This window comes from Plutella xylostella, chromosome 18, assembly GCF_932276165.1.
Source record: "Plutella xylostella chromosome 18, ilPluXylo3.1, whole genome shotgun sequence".
NCBI lineage: Eukaryota > Metazoa > Arthropoda > Insecta > Lepidoptera > Plutellidae > Plutella > Plutella xylostella.
In genome coordinates, this window is record NC_063998.1 from 2,433,549 (window position 1) to 2,452,455 (window position 18,907).

The following is an 18,907-nucleotide window of genomic DNA, read 5'->3' on the forward strand; positions in this document are numbered from 1 at the left end:
ACAATAATCTAAATATAAATATATAAACACTCACTCCGAAGGCAAACAAAATTTATCGTGTGCCGTAAGATCTATAGATAATTATGCGAATATTCATTTTATTTAATTGTACCATCTTGTAAATTTATCTGGAACTACCTAGGTACCAAGTGCTGTATCGTTGCGTCTTTCCATCTAAACCGGCACATCTACGGGAAAGCAAACAGACTAAAAAGTTTAGGGAAATCCAGTCAGGGGGCGCTTATTGAGAATTTTCGTCAAAATCTAAGGACAGCGCACAGCAATTAAAATTTATTCATTACTACTATGTTGGTGTTACAATGTTATTAAAAATCTATGTAAGTAAGTACATATAAGTTCCCTTTACATAGCTCCCTGCATAGCAACATTTTACCCAATACTGATTCATTAGGGCATAGACTAATAGTATTATCATCGATACGCCAAGAGCAAGAATAATTATTGCCAATACCCAACACTACCTAGACCCCTGGTACTCAACATTTTTTTAAGGGCCACAAAAACGTTTAAATTTTGCTGTCGCTGGCCAAAAGCAAAAAAATATATGTTTTTTTTTAACTATTATAAAGCGATGTAAACTACTAGACTCTCTAAATAAAGCAGTGCAGTAGGTATTCAAAATTCATAAAGTTACTTTCCTATTTATCAATAGAATATCAAAAGATCCCATCACTGCGACCCTGCGAATGATAAAACACAGTAAATTAAAGGGAATTATAATCAAGTTACACATAAAGTATAGGCGCCATTACAAAGGGCGCTTCGGGTGTTGTAAATTTCCCTCATCTTACATTACGTAAGTATTCTACACGTTACAATAGTTGTTTTGCAATGTTAATCTTTGTTTCTATACAGCAAGAGATGGAAGTTGTTTGCAGCAGAGTTGGAGGAAGAAAATTCCAAATTTGAATCTAAACTTTTAGCTTGCTCGTCTTTTATCTCTGCTGTACATTTTCTGGGGGGCTTAATTAATATATTTGTTTTAATTGTATTAATAAATTCGTTATTTCAGCTAATGGACTGAAAACTCTGGCTAGGTGCAGCGGAGTAAGTTTTAATTTGAATGGAAACCGTAATTTATTGGTAATGTTTATGGTAATCAAAGGAATAAATGGAAAGGAAATATAAACTTTGTATTGTATTTGTTTAATTTTAGTTGGTGCCTATTTGAAATATAGATATAATTATAGGAAAACAGTATTAACAAGCGCATACAGTTTACAGTCAAGTGCCAAGGTCATTAAATGTGTATAATTATCAGCAAATCACCACAATCTGCCGAGTAATGTCACGAGAGTGTAGATATACCTAAGTACTTATATTACCTATACCCTAGTGTCATCAAGACCAGATAACCACCACACTCCAGATAGAATTGACCTATAATACGAACACGATACTGTAAATAGTAAAATGATAATTCTATACTATCTATTTGCGAGTGTTGCTGTGAGTTTAGTATTCCCTACAAACAGTGCAAGGATCCTAGGAGTATTTCCAACACCCTCCGTGAGTCATCAGGTAGTGTTTAGACCTTTGACTCAAGAGCTAGCTAAGAGAGGACATGACCTGGTCATCCTCACAACAGATCCAGCTTTCAAACCTGGAGAGACCCCAGCGAATATCAGAGAAATTGACCTACATGATGAGTCCTACCGAATCTGGAGAACAGAAGTCCTCAACACTGTCGACGGAAAAACTGATGATCCAATTACCCTCATTGAGCTGGCAATAAAAATAAATGCAAAGTTAATCGAAAAACAAATCGAAACAAAAGAAGTGCAAGAGTTGATAAAGAGCAAAACGAAATTCGACCTGATTTTGGTTGAAGCGTGTGCCAGGCCTGCCCTGATCATGTCCCATGTGTTCAAAGCACCGGTTATACAGGTCAGTTCTTTCATGGCTGTGCCACCGAATTACCAGGTCTTTGGGTCACCAGCTCATCCTATATTGTATCCGGAATGGACACGGAATAAGATCTACAACTTGACAGTTTGGGAGAAAATTTCAGGAGCGTACGATGACCTTCGAATTCACTACATTTGGAGGCGAAATGAGGATTTCGAAAACGAGATGATTAAAAGGCAGTTCGGCCCTGAAGCCCCGACCGTGGCTGAACTGGCTGATAATGTGGATATGTTGTTTTTGAACGTACATCCTATTTGGGAGGGGAACCGAGCGGTGCCTCCGAATGTGATACATATGGGAGGTCTACCGCAAAAACCTCATAAGGAGCTGCCAGAGGTAAGCCTTTCATTAGTGTTATATTAATTATAGTGGTAACATACATACTTAATCAATCTTTACCCATACAGCTAACCCAAATACGTGTAATTGCATCCGAAATCCGGAACATCATTTATTGCAAAATTTACTAAAAAATAATGTTGGTTTGTTTGATCCAGGATCTGAAGCAACTGCTGGACAATTCAAAGCACGGTGTCATATACATGAGCTTCGGCACCAATGTGATTCCCTCGCAGCTGCCTCCTGAGAGAATTCAGGTAGGATTCACGACTTGTAGAGAGTACTCGATTATATGTAAAAAAATATGGCAAAAACATAATAACGTCGAGTTACAAAGTTATTACAATCAGGTACATAATGATGTGTATTTTAATTACATTGCCACTATGGATAGTGCGTCATACAACACTTGATTGAACGGTATAAGTACAGTCATAATAATAATATTGAACCCTGCACCATGACAAAGATAATCTTTAAGACTATAATAATTATTATTATATAAACTATAAAAAAGTAGCTAAGTATATAGTATATGGTGTTGCAAAAGTGGTATACTAAGCCGAAAGTGGGTCATTGTATTAACCTTCATCATCATACACTTCCAGGTGTTCTGCAAAGTATTCAGCCGGCTGCCCTACGACGTGATCTGGAAGTGGGACCAGGATGAGCTCCCGGGCCGGCCCGGCAACGTCAGGATCTACAAATGGGTGCCGCAGTCAGATGTGCTCAGTAAGTACCATAAGCTCATCATAAGTTGCTACTTATCTTAATCTGCACACTTGTGTGTACCTATACTCTAATTTTTTATTCCGCGGAATTCTGACATTTCATTACTGATACCACTAAAAAAGCTCTTTACCGAAAAAAGGTAAAATTTTGATCCATTTAAGGGCAATATTTTTTTTAATGTTTTCATAGAAAAACATAAATCTAAATATTTACTTGCTCAAGTGAAGTAGGTAATACATAAATAACAAATATTTCAATGCTAGCTGTTGACACGAGCTTCGCTTAACCTTAATTAGTTTTCCCGTGGGAATTCCGCGATAAAAAGGCTACTTTGTATCACGGAATTCGAAAGTTTGTGAGTATGTGTGTGTTAATAGCTTATGTGTTAATCCAGGGTGTCGGCTAACTCCATTCCAAATTTCATTAAAATCGGTTCAGTTGTTTTGACGTGAAGAAGTAACAAAGGTACACACATACATACATACATACACACATACTCACAAACTTTCGCATTTATAATATTAAGTAAAATCACGACACACGACCATTGTATCGAATTAATTTTAATTACTTTATTTTATTATTTAGCATGGCATCACTTGCTACTAAATTCAGGGATAACAAACCTTTTTAATCGAATTCAAATAAAAGATTCTCAATTCGGTAAGTACATAATATGATCGGTATATAGGTACCTATGTAAGATTATTGGAACTGCACCATATTAACATATGACAATCCATTAAGCCTAATAAACAAATATGAAATGTTTTATTGTATAAGTATGTTTATATGTTTGTTGGTATGTATGTTTGTCCACGAATATCTGGAAACGATTGATCCAATTGTTACTATTCTTTTTTAGAGTTCCGTACCTGAAAAGGAAAAAAGGAACCCTTATTGTTGTCCATCTGTCTGTCATCACCCTTTTTCTCAGAAACGGTTAAAGATATCAAGCTAATATTTCATATAGGTATAACATAATATTCATATGTACATAATGATGAAATTAAAAGGAAAAATATCTCAGGTAAGTACCCTCAGTGCGCGAGTCCAACTGGCACTTGGCCGGTTTCTTATCGTTGAACTTTCGCGTTGTGATAGTTTGTTGATTTTTATAAACGTTATGGAGCCACAACCTGGCCCTTCCCAGGAAGCGGCCCCATCTGATAGAGCACAAGAGTCAGACTTTCTCTCTCCCAGAAAGAAGCGTCCTCGTGGTTCTTTTGCGCCTAACGTAAAGACCATCATTCTAAATATTTAAAAATATAATATAGAAAATTGTCCGGATGCAACTGATGTTCAGACTCGTATTGAAAAAAAGTACCCAGCCAAAAAAGGTTTGTGATCTCTGACATGTCAAAAATTGATAACTGTCAGAATTCCGTGAGATTACTCGTAAAGATTAGAGATTAGTCAAAATAACGCTAGGTCTAGGTTTGAATAACAACATTTGCTCTAGGACTTTTTGAAATTAGAGCAAAATTTAATATTCTACTTATCTATAGTTCACAAAAGATAGCGAGAACCGAGTTCAATTATTTAATTTGCTGAAATGGCTTAAAAAAGAGATTGTCGCTGAGGACAGGATTCGAACCTGCGCGGGCAGAACCCATTGGATTTCAAGTCCAACTCCTTAACCACTCGGACACCTCAGCTCATGGTGTAAGTGGTACATTAAGCATTTGCCTAACTGCATAATTTGTAAATATGAAGGCAATTAATTACTGACTAATTTAAAACATTTGTTCAAACAGTTGTTGCAATAACTGCATAATAGTTAATTCATCTTGGTGGTTGCATTCAGCATCTGCATCATGAGCTGAGGTGTCCGAGTGGTTAAGGAGTTGGACTTGAAATCCAATGGGTTCTGCCCGCGCAGGTTCGAATCCTGTCCTCAGCGACTGTTGCTTTTTGCTTACGAAAGTTACGTTTGTTTTTTGATACAGTGCATTAGTTAAATAGCCCTAACCCAAAGACTTTTTTTGTCCATACTGCTATGTGATTTTGTAAATAAATCGTCGTTGAGTCTTGTAAACGTCAATGTAAAAATATATGATAAACTCATGTTTTGAACTTGACTTTGGTGCCTACGACGATGAATTAAGAACCTAGCTGAGCAGGGATTAATGGTAGTGTTTATAGGAATTAATTAGAGAGATACAGGTGCAGAGTTCTTACACCTTTACAGAGAAAACAATATAATCCCTAGAACCCTTTTATGTAATAAGGTAAAATCGAAGTGGATGTTGCAATGATAGAAGACTTATACATACGTTACTACCGTAAACAAAAATAGAAAGTCGCTGAGGACAGGATTCGAACCTGCGCGGGCAGAACCCATTGGATTTCAAGTCCAACTCCTTAACCACTCGGACACCTCAGCTCGTGATGTATGTGTTACATGAAGCATTTGCCTAACTCCATAATTTGCAAATATATATACTCAGTTATTTGAAAACATTTGTTTAAACAGTTGCAATAAATGCACTTTCTATTTAAAATGGATAAAATGATAATGGAGGTTGCATTCAGCACCTGCATCATGAGCTGAGGTGTCCGAGTGGTTAAGGAGTTGGACTTGAAATCCAATGGGTTCTGCCCGCGCAGGTTCGAATCCTGTCCTCAGCGATTGAAGCTTTTTGCTAACGAAAGTAACGTTTGTTTTGATGCAACATTTTAGTACCTAGCTTCATCAATTATTATCCAAATAACGATATTATTTTAATTTATACAAACTAATATTATGGTATATTTATGTGACAAAAAGGTCGCGTTAGAAAAAACGCAGTGCGTGTAAATTGTACTACCACAAAAACATTAAACACCGTTTACCAATTGTTTAAATCAAAATTTGACAGATTTTGTAGGCGTTTGACAGCGCTAAACACTTGTTAAATATACCTGCCATAGTTTATGTGGTAAGGCCTTAAATGATAATTATTACAAAACTTTGAAATCTATGCATGCTTAACTTACGTAAACAAAATAGAAAGACGCTGAGGACAGGATTCAAACCTGCGCGGGCAGAACCCATTGGATTTCAAGTCCAACTCCTTAACCACTCGGACACCTCAGCACATGATGCAGGTGCTGAATGCAACCTCCATGATCATTATTCAATTTAAATAGAAAGTGCATTTATTACAACTGTATAAACAAATGTTTTCAAATAACGGAGTAATTGCCTTCATATTTGCAAATTATACAGGTAGGCAAATGCTAAATGTACCACTTACATCGTGAGCTGAGGTGTCCGAGTGGTTAAGGAGTTGGACTTGAAATCCAATGGGTTCTGCCCGCGCAGGTTCGAATCCTGTCCTCAGCGAAATTCTCTTTTTTATGTACATATCGCAGTAACTTCTGAAAATACAATAATTGAACTTGATATAAGACACTTGAGTCACTTCCTTTAGGAATAGGTACTACACCTTTTTAAGTCAGTGAATATTCCGTAACTGCCATTGAAAGAAGGTTCTTAATGAACGTGTCTGCCTGTAGAGCCACTATAAAGCATAACACTTTTAGGGCACCGCTACTTTTTTCATCAGTTTTCACCCGTAACTCAACGGGTTAAACTTCAAAACAATGTGTTATCCATATTCCCATAGCCTTATCTGAACAATCCACCACTTTAACCGTTTCAGGGCATCCAAACGTAAAACTCTTCATCACACAAGGTGGCTTGCAGTCCACGGACGAGGCGATATCGGCCGCAGTACCCCTCATAGCCTTCCCAATGCTAGGGGACCAGTGGTACAACGCAGAAAAGTATGTCCACCACGGGATAGGCCTGAAGCTGGAGTTGGAAATTATTACTGAAGAGGTGCTTGAGGATTCGGTGAAGACAGTTATTGGAGATGAAAGGTGGGTATCTGATGGATGTGGACGAAATCGGTTATTCTCTTAGTTAATATTGTTTATTTGGGATGCATACAGTCACATGAAATATGGAAGACTATTTACCTATATATGGGAAAGGGTATGACTCAGGCGACATCAAGAGAGATCAAAATAAAATTTCCTGAAATTAACTATAAATAATAATAATAAATAAATAGTCATTTATTTCAGGTAATGCAGTACCCATATTGTCTTAAAACTAGCTACAATAAAAAATCTAAAATCTAAGTCTAAGGTCTTTTGCAAATAACCAATATAATGTATAGGGTTATACTAGTCACTTGCAAAAGACAGTCATTTACGATTCGCGTCCTGATGAACAGATATCCAATGCTTGTAAAAAGGATTGGTAATGTCTTGCGATACAACATTCAAGATTGCATTTCCGGAGCCTCCTATATAAAAGAGATAGTCGCTGAGGACAGGATTCGAACCTGCGCGGGCAGAACCCATTGGATTTCAAGTCCAACTCCTTAACCACTCGGACACCTCAGCTCATGGTGCTGGTGTTCAATAAAATGCACATGATCTAGGTACTAGAATAATATTGAAGTTCTATTATGAAGTGGGTATTGTTAACTTTTAAAAACCATTTGTTCAAACAGTTTTTGTAAGGCTATGAAATAGGGTGAGTATATAACATTGAGCACCTGCATCATGAGCTGAGGTGTCCGAGTGGTTAAGGAGTTGGACTTGAAATCCAATGGGTTCTGTCCGCGCAGGTTCGAATCCTGTCCTCAGCGAGTATCTTTTTTACACATATGTGTATAGGTTATTTCAGAATGTTTTATAGTGAAACTATACCACCCTCTTTCTAGGTAAATAGTATTCCATATTTTAATTTATTTTGTATTTTTAGGTGTTTTTTGTGTACAAACAAATAGGTAAAGAATATCTCATCTTATCCTTTACGAATTTTCCCTCCAGTTACCACACAAACCTGGTGCATCTCCGCAGTCTTATGCTAGACCAGCCCCAACCCCCCCTCTCCCGAGCCGTGTGGTGGGCGGAGTACACCCTCAGACACGGAGGGGCAAAGCACCTGCGCTCCCCCGCAGCCAACATCTCCTGGGCTGAGTTTCTCATGCTCGACGTCTTAGGGGTTATTTCTGCTGTTGTTGTAGTGCTGTTGGCTAAAGTGGTGGTGGTTGTGAAATTGGTGCTAAAGTGGAAGCGTAGTAAGGTTAAGCAGAGTTAGGGTAAATTTTATAATTATGATTAAATAATGACAAATACTTATAAAATAAGTGCATGAAATATGGCCGCCTATTTAATTTAAAACTGTCCACATCGCATTTTGTTTGCTGTCTAACCATTTTAATGACAACCATTGTACCAATGAAAACCTATGTACGGTTTAGTATACCTGCCATAGCATCAAGCTGAACTAGAACCCATTTCAGCACCGAGAAGCAACATTCATGCTTTTTATTACTTATTTTTTTTATATACTTTATAACCTTTTTCTTGTAAATGTATGTGTTGTTTCTGTGTGTGTGAGAAATAAATAAATATTCTTTCTTTCTTTCTTCTTTCAATGAATAAAGTCACAAATCGAACCGAACTAATTCAAAATAAGACCTCAGTGGTAGAAGCGGGGTGTTGTCAGGATTTGTCAAGACGTTTCTTTTGCAGTGACTCCATCTTCTTCGTACATATATTGTTAATCAAAGTCACTAACTATAAGTAGCTAACTATGTAATTACACCTTTTACCTTTGGGTCGGGTGTGGCTCGGAGGGGTATTTTTGATTAGTTAGTTATATAAGTAAGTAGTAAGTATATTTGTAGGTTTATTATAATTATTATTAATTTTTTTTGACGAAACTTCTAGTGGATATAATGCATGTTTGTGACTTATATGTTTTTATGAATAAATAGAATAGTATATTCTGGTTAAAAAAAAAAAATGTAATTACAAGCAGTCGTAAACACGGTGTTTACTAAACTTTGACGAGGGCCGGGAATCGTGACATGAATGTAGGGGCACAAAGTAATAAGTTTCATCATGTAGTGGGGCAGATGGAACCTTGCCAAATTGACGATCGGACAACTTTTGTTATGCATTTATAAGTCCTTGTTGTAGTTAGCCGAAATTAGAAGATAATTAGGATTAGTTATACTTACATAAGTTGGTCCAACTATTTAAAAAAGGAAACAAAAAGTAGGTATGTTTTACGCTGAGGACAGGATTCGAACCTGCGCGGGCAGAACCCATTGGATTTCAAGTCCAACTCCTTAACCACTCGGACACCTCAGCTGTTAAATATTATCACTAAACTAATGTTCTCTTATCATAAACACTGTTATCGCTGTTAATTAATATGTATTGTCTTATTTTTCTTGGTATCAACTGAATAAATAATTAACTTGCTATTATGTAATTATGTACTTTATTTATGATAATAATGAGTTATGTACTTAGGTGGTGTTCTATACAATAATATAGGTCATACGAAGTTAGAAGTTTCTAAAATAGTGGATGTTTTTGGTCATAGTAACCACATCGATAGCCTATATATACATACATAGTATACCTGATTATATAGTTTTGCTGATTATAGGAAAAAAAAAAATTCTTGCATTTTTAAAACATTTGAAAAGGGGGTAAACTATATACCCTTTTCGATTAAGGTAACTATACTTTACCACTTTTGCCTGTAATACCCTGGGAAGTTTTTTTTACGTACTACGCATTGTTTCTGTGGTAAAAGTAACCTTGTAGGACTACATTATAGATTGATAGGTACATTAGTTTATTTACTTTTATGTTATAGATAGATCATTGAGTTATTGAAACTGAAAGTAGTTTGATCTGTCAGAGTTGGCCCCGACGAAATTGAATGCTGTCCATTGACTTATATATTACTAGCGTAAGGACAGGCCCAACCGCACTAGAAAATGACACCCTCGCGTTGGCCCTAAAATCTCATATATCTGTCATAATTTGTATGAATTAGGGCCAGCGCGCGGGTACCATTTTCTTTTGACAAAACGTTCTGACGGGCGTATCCTTATTTTGAAATCATTGATGCTGTCAAATAGAACCTTGCGTAATAGCGAGTAGTTATCGAAATTCAGGACCGCCATCGTCAAACTTGTAAGTTCCTTGTTCAATTATAAACTTACCTGAGCTTCAAAGACACACAATTATTCTGTAACTTATTTGTATTGTAGCAAGAGAAATAGAACTATGTCAAGGATGTAATAGCGGTAATGCAGGTAGGTTTTTCTTTCATCGATCTTAAAATTATAGTATTTTCGCTGGTGAGTGCTGGCTATAAGTACCTAAAATCTGGAGTAAAAACGAATTAAAAGCCATATCACCTATAGAAACTTACTCGGTTAAACATGTGTGTTAACTATGGCGAGATGAATATTTTTTTTGCTAATCAAAAGTCCTAGAATAAAAGCTATTTAAAAACCCCTGACCCCTGAGTCACCTTCTTTCGGCTTCCTTATGTACTGTATGGTCCTAGAGGTACATATACCTACCTATCTGTATCACTTCCTCCATAATAAATCTTTGGCAAATAGTTGGTATTTCGCTGATTGTCAGTTTGTTTAGGATGTTCCTTAATTGATAAATATCAGCGGGTCGGTTAGTTAATCTTGTGTTTCTTGGCCCACAACTAGGCTCTAATCAAATACGGCTTGGTCAATAAACGTCTTATGAATTTGCGGGTTCGCTTAGATTGTATATAAAGTAGGTTGGATTAATAAGCTACTACAGAGCTATATGTAAATACTTATAAGTAACATTTGTGTCAGGTTAATTTTAAAATACATATATAGGTAGTTTAATTTAAAAATACGTATAGACATTTTATCATCAGATTTCCCAAAGTAGCATATACTTACTCTAGAAACGCACTGTTATTTCAATGACACACAACGTTTGATATTAAAACTATTTCGACAGTGTGTTTCGTAAGTTGTGATAGGTAAGTTAATATGTAAACAAGTAACATATGTGCAAATATAATCTAATTGTATGAAAAAAATAGTGAATGTTGTTATTTTATTGAGCACCTGCATCACGAGCTGAGGTGTCCGAGTGGTTAAGGAGTTGGACTTGAAATCCAATGGGTTCTGCCCGCGCAGGTTCGAATCCTGTCCTCAGCGAGAAAACAATATATTTTTTTATGTTGCGTTAAAATACCTCTAGGAGCGTTTGGTCGCAAGTCGCAACACTCGTTATTGTAGATAATTAATCGGTTACCTATGGTATGTCTATTTATGACACAAAAATGTTCTTAGCACCCTTTGATAAGTGCCTACCTAAAGTTTTGTCAAAATCGGTTCTACCGTTTTGCAGAGACACATTTTACTCCGCGACGAATATTTAATTTCATTCAACAGAGACAAAAAGTACCTAGTATTAGACGCAAATGTACAGAAGGGTAAAGTTCACGGGGGAGAGAGATTTAATTAGTCTGGTCCATTACAGAATGTTTTCGCCCTTCCTGGCAGGAATATTTGGCAATAACGGGAGGCTTCCACGAAAAGGCTGCCTATGCTGCCACTTTGAGTGCAAAGTTTTGTTTAGAATTTAAATTTTTACAATATTTAACAATAAAAAATAAGGTCAAAATATTTTCTGCTCAAAACTTAATTTAATAGGTGGCCAGAACGACATATTTATGTTGCGAAAAACGCAACGCTTTTATTTTAATGTAATGTAAAAAAAATATTGTGATTTTATCGCTGAGGACAGGATTCGAACCTGCGCGGGCAGAACCCATTGGATTTCAAGTCCAACTCCTTAACCACTCGGACACCTCAGCTCATGATACAGGTGTTCAATAGAATGATACGATCTGTCGAAGTAGTAGTGCCTCTATTGCAACACCTGTTTGAACAAATGTTTTCTAAGTGCTTGTATATTTGCAAACTCTGCAAGTTGGCGTATGCAGAATTTTTCATTTAGAGTAAATCTTTAGACTATGAGTCTTCATAAAATAAATGAGTATTAGATAGGTAGTTAGGTACCTTGGTGCAACTGTGAGTTAGGTATTTCATTACTAAAATTATGGGCATGCACTTCCACCTCAAAAGAAAAGTTTATCGCTGAGGACAGGATTCGAACCTGCGCGGGCAGAACCCATTGGATTTCAAGTCCAACTCCTTAACCACTCGGACACCTCAGCTCACGATGTAAGTGGTACATTAAGCATTTGCCTTAATGCATAATTTGTAAATATGAAGGCAATTAATTACTGACTAATTTAAAACATTTGTTCAAACAGTTGTTGCAATAACTGCATAATAGTTCATTCATCTTGGTGGTTGCATTCAGCATCTGCATCATGAGCTGAGGTGTCCGAGTGGTTAAGGAGTTGGACTTGAAATCCAATGGGTTCTGCCCGCGCAGGTTCGAATCCTGTCCTCAGCGACTGGCTTTTTTTTGTAAGTAATATGTTACGTCAAAGTTTGAAGTCATTTAGTTAATCCAAAATTATCATTGCAGCAATCGAGTAGGAATATGTCTACCACAGAAATAATTTTCGACTATGCAATAGCAACTTCGATAAGATACTGTAAGGTGAAGGCGAAGCGAAACGCGCGGGAACAGCTAGTATTCTATAATATTCACCTAGGCTCTGGATGGTGAATGACGAAAACTACTAAACTAAGTTTAAGTTACTTAACTAAAAAACTAAGTTTCGTAGTGCTGCTGCGCGACCCACCCACGACTCTCGTTCGCACATTTTTCGTCAGTAAGTAAAAATAATAATAAATAATAATAATAAATATGTGGGGACATCTAACACACGGCCATCCGACCCCAAGCTAGGCAGAACCTGTGTTATGGGTGTCGGACAGCTGATATATATATCTACACAAATACATACATAGATAGATAGATACTAAATATAAATAACAACACCCAAGACCCGAGTACAAATATCTGTCTTTAAACAAATATCCGCCCCAGCCGGGAATCGAACCCGGGACCTTCGGCATAGCAGTCAGGGCCACTAACCACTAGGCCATTCGACCGAATATAGAGTAGCCCTCCTGACCTTAGGGCGAGAATCACTGCTGCGGTACATCGCCATATACGCAGCGGTTTATTTCTAACATAAGTAAGACAATCACCGGGGTTATCAGTCCAAATGTGGCTAGACAAATTATTATGGTAGTCTTGCCCCAATTCAGGTGTTAGAAACATGTTTCTGGGGAACTGTATGACAAAAATGATTACCCACTCTCTCCTATTCCTACCTCCCTGCAAAATTATGCACAATTACCTTTCCGAATGTTTGTGAATGCAACGTTAATTTTGTTTCTTTTCTATATGTTTGTATTAATCATCACTATGTTAGTCTTACCCCACCTTATATATTTTTTATGTTACTAGCTGTTCCCGCGCGCTTCGCTTCGCCTTATAAAGTTTTCCCGTGGGAATTCCGGGATAAAAAGTAGCCTATGTTCTTTCCCAGGGTCTAGACCATATGTGTACCAAATTTCATACAAATCCGTTCAGTAGTTTTGGCGTGAAAGAGTAACAGACAGACAGACAGACAGACAGACAGACACAGTTACTTTCGCATTTATAATATTAGTAAGGATGAACCCAAATAATGCAGAGCGGCGACGCACCGAAGCAATGGGGCCTCGCTTCTACGCAATTTTCCCTCCAACGACGGCGGAAAAACTACTATTTTTTTCGCTCAATAAATGTGCAATAGATTATTAATTACATGCACTAAAAGAGCATCTATCATATAGTTTAATATACTTAATTTACTGAAATGACCTAAAAAGAAATAGTCGCTGAGGACAGGATTCGAACCTGCGCGGGCAGAACCCATTGGATTTCAAGTCCAACTCCTTAACCACTCGGACACCTCAGCTTATGATGCAGATGCTGAATGCAACCACCAAGATGAATTAACTATTATGCAGTTATTGCATCAACTGTTTGAACAAATGTTTTAAATTAGTCAGTAATTAATTGCCTTCATATTTACAAATTATGCAGTTAGGCAAATGCTTAATGTACCACTTACACCATGAGCTGAGGTGTCCGAGTGGTTAAGGAGTTGGACTTGAAATCCAATGGGTTCTGCCCGCGCAGGTTCGAATCCTGTCCTCAGCGATAAACTTTTTTTTTGAGGTGGAAATGCATGCCCATAATAAAATTTTAGTAATGAAATAACTATAACGCACAGTTGCACCAAGGTACCTAACTACCTATTTAATACTCATTTATTTTATGAAGACTCATTGTCTAAAGATTTACTCTGAATGAAAATTTAATTAAGTTTGAAAATATTTTTCAAATTTAAAACCTTAGCAACGGTGCCACTATCTTACAATACTCATTAATAATCAAGCAACGCAATAGATCTTTCAAAACAGCCATCACTTGTATGAATCTTACTGATGTTTGGCTGGACTGAAGCTCAGTTTAGTTTAGGGGCTTGTTTCACAATATCTGGTTGGAAGGCTACCTGTGTGATAAAAATACATGCTGTCACTGTACAAAACAGAATGTCTTTTATCCCATATGTAGTCATTATTCAGGCATTGTGAAACAGGCTCTAAAGACGGTAGAGCGATAGCAGCAATCTTTTACAGTCTAGCTGCATAATTTCAAGACCTTTATTAGCCAATCTATACCAGTAGACTTCAATTCCCCTGTCTGATTGTAGTGCAGCCTGGAGAGTCTAGAGATATCCACCGATAGTGGACGGCTAAGGCTGAGAAGCAATCTATATGTAAATAGTCATTCTGTGCAATTAGATTGAGTAGACTTTTTAAAAAAGCTCTCAGAAGTGTGGAGCTTTTGCGACACGCGTTTTAGTTTTATGAAGAATGTTACGTATGTAATGTGCTCAATGCAACCACGAAGATAAAACTATCAAGATTGCATTTATTGCAAAAACTGTTTGAACAAATGTTAGTAATATTTACAAATTATGCAGGTAGGCAAATGCTTAATGTACCACTTGCATCATGAGCTGAGGTGTCCGAGTGGTTAAGGAGTTGGACTTGAAATCCAATGGGTTCTGCCCGCGCAGGTTCGAATCCTGTCCTCAGCGACTGTGTTTTTTTTGGTTCATCGGAAGTTTAGAACTACTACTACAATATAACACTAAGATAACACAATAGCTCTTTCACGCAAACTTCTCTTCGCCTTAAAAGGCTCTCCTGTGGGAATTCCGGGATAAAAACAGCTTACTTATGTGTTAATCCAGGGTGCAAGTTTTCTACATATTTTTTGATTTTTTAAAAGAAATGGTTCAGAATATTTTATTATTAATAAATTTAATATCAGTCTATCCAGTACTATATTTCTTTAGTAGGATTATAGCGGTTACATGCTGTTAAATAGTTTAATTGACACACAATTAATGCAAAATAGGTATGTCGACGAGGATGGGATTCGAACCCACGCGTGCAGAGCACATTGGATTAGCAGTCCAACGCCTTAACCACTCGGCCACCTCGTCTTGTTAATGCATCATGCAAATTAAACCTTCCACATCGATAGAAATCTATGAGAGAAATCTCCTTGCAACTTTTATTGAATTATATTAAAAGAGGGGATATTTTATGCAACTATAAATGTTATCTGTCGAATGAAATTGTTGCTGTCACTGTCTAATACAAACATTCAGACGCGACAGTATCAGAATTATTCTCCTGATAACTTTAATCTGGCTATTGAAAAATCAGCCCTAAAAGTGGAATTTCACTAAACGCTACACGTATTTTAGTCGCCTGTCAAACGTCTTTCAGTTAGTATAGTGCCACAAACTTATCTGTTCCGGTGAGAGCGAACTAAGTTGATCCATATCTCATTACTTACTAATGAATTATATATTGATATAGATTAGATGGGTTTATTAAAACCACAAGAGTGAATTACCACTACTTGCAAACTTAAAATCTTATAGAATTAAGAAGTATTAGACATTTACGTGAGCTCTGACCGGAACAGATAAGTTTGTGGCACTGTAATGATGTATATATATAAAAAAAATAATAAAAAAAACACGCACTCACGCCTTGTACTAATGTACACCCTTGCGGGGTAGGCAGAGGTGCATTGCTGCACCCACTTTTCGCCAGAGTGTATGTTAGTCCCAATGTAATAGGGGGCGGGCCTATTGCCATTTTACGGGCACATCCAAGACCCGAGAACAAATATCTGTGTTTAAACAAATATCTGCCCCGGCCGGGAATCGAACCCTGGACCATCGGCTCAGTAGTCAGGGTCACTAACCACTACGCCATTCGGTTGTCGTGATGTATATGTCGCAGGCATCTGGTTTAATCTCCTGTTTGATTGAACCGCTAGCCCGTTCATTGGATGACGCTACTCAGTTTAATGACTAAAGAACAACTCGTGAAGTAGTTGACTGTAACGTCCAACATCTTGACTAAACGTTATTCAGCGAAGTCGTTAAATGGGATATAGTATAGCTACTTTGTAATGTCTGGTTAGGATGAACATGACCAGACAAGAGTCAACAAAAAGACTATGTTACAAAGCTCTTATCTCACAAATTAACTAAACAATAACAATAAACGTACCTTGATTTTGTTGTTCATAATTATCCAGTTTCAGCACATTTTTTTCTTTGAAACTATCCGCCGGCGGTGTAGTAATAGGTAAATCCATGTTGTCACACTATTTTAACATAAATAACGCACTTTAAAGCTAATTTATTTGCAAAAAATAACAATACAAGTGCTTTTTGTGTCAGCTGTTCGCTGTTCAGACGACCGAATGGCGTAGTGGTTAGTGACCCTGACTACTGAGCCGATGGTCCCGGGTTCGATTCCCGGCTGGGGCAGATATTTGTTTAAACACAGATATTTGTTCTCGGGTCTGGGATGTGCCCGTAAAATGGCAATAGGCCCGCCCCCTATTACATTGGGACTAACATAACACTCTGGCGAAAAGTGGGTGCAGCAATGCACCTCTGCCTACCCCGCAAGGGAGTACAGTTGTACAAGGCGTGAGAGCGTGTTTTTTTTTTTTTTTTTTTTTTTTCTGTTCGCTGTTAGACGCCATATTTGTTTTATTCACCACCTGACTGATTTTAAGTCCGCTAACTAGTTGGACGTTTTGTGACGTACAATCAACGTTCGGCCTAGTCATACAACTGAATACCGTCATCCAATGAACGGGCTAGCGGTTCAATCAAACAGGAGATTAAACCAGATGCCTGCGACATATATAAAATTTAATTTTAATACAATTTTAAATAGGTAGGTACCTACGTTTAGCGTTTGTTACCCTAAGTTTTGTGTTAGTCTAGCAATACTTGAACTAATATATGAAAGTGGTGGTTTCAAATATGGTCTTATTACAAAATGTACAAAAAAATGCATTCGCTGAGGACAGGATTCGAACCTGCGCGGGCAGAACCCATTGGATTTCAAGTCCAACTCCTTAACCACTCGGACACCTCAGCTGTTAATGTAGGTATTCAATAAAATGCACATGATCTAGGTAAGTACTAGAATAACATTCAAATCATATTATGAACTGTAAAACTTGTACGAACATAAATTGTATACAAACAAGTTATGCGTAACGTTCAATAAAACCATTTGTTCAAACAACTAATGCATCGCTGAAGTATCTATCATTGAGCACCTGCACCATGAGCTGAGGTGTCCGAGTGGTTAAGGAGTTGGACTTGAAATCCAATGGGTTCTGCCCGCGCAGGTTCGAATCCTGTCCTCAGCGACTGGCATTTTTTTGTAATTTCGTTAATTCACCATAGCCTGCACCCATATTTTTCTTAATGTATCGGACATCACATCCTGATTCATTTGAACTTATTAGTCTTAGCCTAAGACTCGTACAATGGTAAAATTCCGCCCAATATATTGTATGATAGCATATGCTTCCAGATAGGGCACATCGAATTAATTTCCATCTAATCGTGCTATAAATAGCTGACGCTTTATCTACTTAGTTCTATCGAAAGCACTATACACGTAGATCCTACTAATATTATGAAGGCGAAAGTTTGTGAGTATGTGTGTGTGTGTATGTTTGTTACTTCTTCCTGTCAAGACGGCTGAACCGATATTAATGAAATTTGATATGGAGTTAGCAGACATCCTGGATTAGTACAGGCTACTTTTTATCGCGGGATTCCCATGAGAAAACTTTTTAAGGCGAAGCAAAGCTCGCGAGGACACCTAGTAGTAGGTATAATACAACTTTATTAACAGGACTATGCCGTCATAATGATGAAGGCTATATCATGGTATTTCTTCCTGTTCACCTAGATTATTATGCAATTAAATCATCATTGGTGACCGTAGGCTCTTCGACGAAAGTCGATCTCAAAACCAGTCAAAAAAATAGTTTTCCATTCATTTTTACATTTAACGACTATTTAAACAAACGAAGCTTTTGTAATAAAAAAGCAACAGTCGCTGAGGACAGGATTCGAACCTGCGCGGGCAGAACCCATTGGATTTCAAGTCCAACTCCTTAACCACTCGGACACCTCAGCTCATGATGCAGGTGCTCAATACATTATTCTACATTAAATGCACTATAATAGTTGTTTATTATAATATGTAATGGTAATAAACTATTAATAATATAATTACTCAATGTACACACTTAAAATGCAATAAGTACAGTGTTTGAACAAATGTTGACCATAAAACAAACATACAATGATGCCTATACATCACGCTAGAGAGTTCTTTATAGTCGTGTGTGTCTTCAGCAGCTTGATACCAGAGCCGCGAGCACAGGATTCGATACTATTTTCGAATTTACACAAACATATGGAAAAAACAAATGCCACTTTTGGAACTAACAAATTTGCCTTACATTTTGACAGTGACATTTGACGATAGGCAACGTAAACGGAGGTTTCGAATCCTGTGCTCGCGGCTAAGCATACACAAGGTATACCGATCCGACTTAACACCGGGTTAACACGCATGTCAATATATGCCAAAACTTTTGCATGTTCGCGAATCGCGGGGCAACGAGAGTGAGCGCGACGAAG

The 18,907-nt window shown here is 37.3% G+C and overlaps 1 protein-coding gene and 18 non-coding genes across 19 annotated transcripts; 9 read left to right on the forward strand and 10 right to left on the reverse strand.

Moving 5' to 3' along the window:
• Positions 1 to 1,368: 1,368 nt before the first annotated feature.
• Positions 1,369 to 8,178, forward strand: LOC105380880 (UDP-glycosyltransferase UGT5-like). The gene is made up of 5 exons (XM_011550490.3): positions 1,369 to 2,265; positions 2,427 to 2,525; positions 2,877 to 3,000; positions 6,648 to 6,867; positions 7,831 to 8,178. Exons 1-5 carry the CDS (start codon positions 1,435 to 1,437, stop codon positions 8,099 to 8,101), a joined length of 1,545 nt encoding a protein of 514 aa, XP_011548792.3. The 5' UTR covers positions 1,369 to 1,434; the 3' UTR covers positions 8,102 to 8,178.
• Trnas-uga lies at positions 4,577 to 4,658 on the reverse strand. Its single transcript has one exon. It is a non-coding gene; the product is annotated as a tRNA-Ser (tRNA).
• Trnas-uga lies at positions 4,822 to 4,903 on the forward strand. Its single transcript has one exon. It is a non-coding gene; the product is annotated as a tRNA-Ser (tRNA).
• Trnas-uga lies at positions 5,305 to 5,386 on the reverse strand. Its single transcript has one exon. It is a non-coding gene; the product is annotated as a tRNA-Ser (tRNA).
• Positions 5,550 to 5,631, forward strand: Trnas-uga. Its single transcript has one exon. It is a non-coding gene; the product is annotated as a tRNA-Ser (tRNA).
• Trnas-uga lies at positions 6,247 to 6,328 on the forward strand. Its single transcript has one exon. It is a non-coding gene; the product is annotated as a tRNA-Ser (tRNA).
• Trnas-uga lies at positions 7,317 to 7,398 on the reverse strand. The gene has a single exon. It is a non-coding gene; the product is annotated as a tRNA-Ser (tRNA).
• A 902-nt stretch (positions 8,179 to 9,080) lies between the features above and the next one.
• Positions 9,081 to 9,162, reverse strand: Trnas-uga. Its single transcript has one exon. It is a non-coding gene; the product is annotated as a tRNA-Ser (tRNA).
• Positions 9,163 to 10,945: 1,783 nt separating this feature from the next.
• On the forward strand, positions 10,946 to 11,027 carry Trnas-uga. Its single transcript has one exon. It is a non-coding gene; the product is annotated as a tRNA-Ser (tRNA).
• Positions 11,028 to 11,607: 580 nt separating this feature from the next.
• Positions 11,608 to 11,689, reverse strand: Trnas-uga. Its single transcript has one exon. It is a non-coding gene; the product is annotated as a tRNA-Ser (tRNA).
• Positions 11,690 to 11,970: 281 nt separating this feature from the next.
• Positions 11,971 to 12,052, reverse strand: Trnas-uga. Its single transcript has one exon. It is a non-coding gene; the product is annotated as a tRNA-Ser (tRNA).
• Positions 12,053 to 12,215: 163 nt separating this feature from the next.
• Positions 12,216 to 12,297, forward strand: Trnas-uga. Its single transcript has one exon. It is a non-coding gene; the product is annotated as a tRNA-Ser (tRNA).
• Positions 12,298 to 13,680: 1,383 nt separating this feature from the next.
• Trnas-uga lies at positions 13,681 to 13,762 on the reverse strand. The gene has a single exon. It is a non-coding gene; the product is annotated as a tRNA-Ser (tRNA).
• Positions 13,763 to 13,925: 163 nt separating this feature from the next.
• Positions 13,926 to 14,007, forward strand: Trnas-uga. The gene has a single exon. It is a non-coding gene; the product is annotated as a tRNA-Ser (tRNA).
• An 864-nt stretch (positions 14,008 to 14,871) lies between these two features.
• Trnas-uga lies at positions 14,872 to 14,953 on the forward strand. Its single transcript has one exon. It is a non-coding gene; the product is annotated as a tRNA-Ser (tRNA).
• Positions 14,954 to 15,282: 329 nt separating this feature from the next.
• On the reverse strand, positions 15,283 to 15,364 carry Trnas-gcu. Its single transcript has one exon. It is a non-coding gene; the product is annotated as a tRNA-Ser (tRNA).
• Positions 15,365 to 17,256: 1,892 nt separating this feature from the next.
• Trnas-uga lies at positions 17,257 to 17,338 on the reverse strand. The gene has a single exon. It is a non-coding gene; the product is annotated as a tRNA-Ser (tRNA).
• Positions 17,339 to 17,534: 196 nt separating this feature from the next.
• Trnas-uga lies at positions 17,535 to 17,616 on the forward strand. Its single transcript has one exon. It is a non-coding gene; the product is annotated as a tRNA-Ser (tRNA).
• Positions 17,617 to 18,315: 699 nt separating this feature from the next.
• On the reverse strand, positions 18,316 to 18,397 carry Trnas-uga. The gene has a single exon. It is a non-coding gene; the product is annotated as a tRNA-Ser (tRNA).
• Positions 18,398 to 18,907: the final 510 nt, after the last annotated feature.

Excerpts from the sequence above, each read along its gene's own strand:
- LOC105380880 (XM_011550490.3), top strand. The coding sequence starts at position 1,435 with ATGATAATTCTATACTATCTATTTGCGAGTGTTGCTGTGAGTTTAGTA. Across the intron at positions 2,526-2,876 it reads TGCCTCCTGAGAGAATTCAG|GTGTTCTGCAAAGTATTCAG; the intron begins GTAGGATTCACG and ends ATACACTTCCAG. Across the intron at positions 6,868-7,830 it reads ACAGTTATTGGAGATGAAAG|TTACCACACAAACCTGGTGC; the intron begins GTGGGTATCTGA and ends TTTTCCCTCCAG.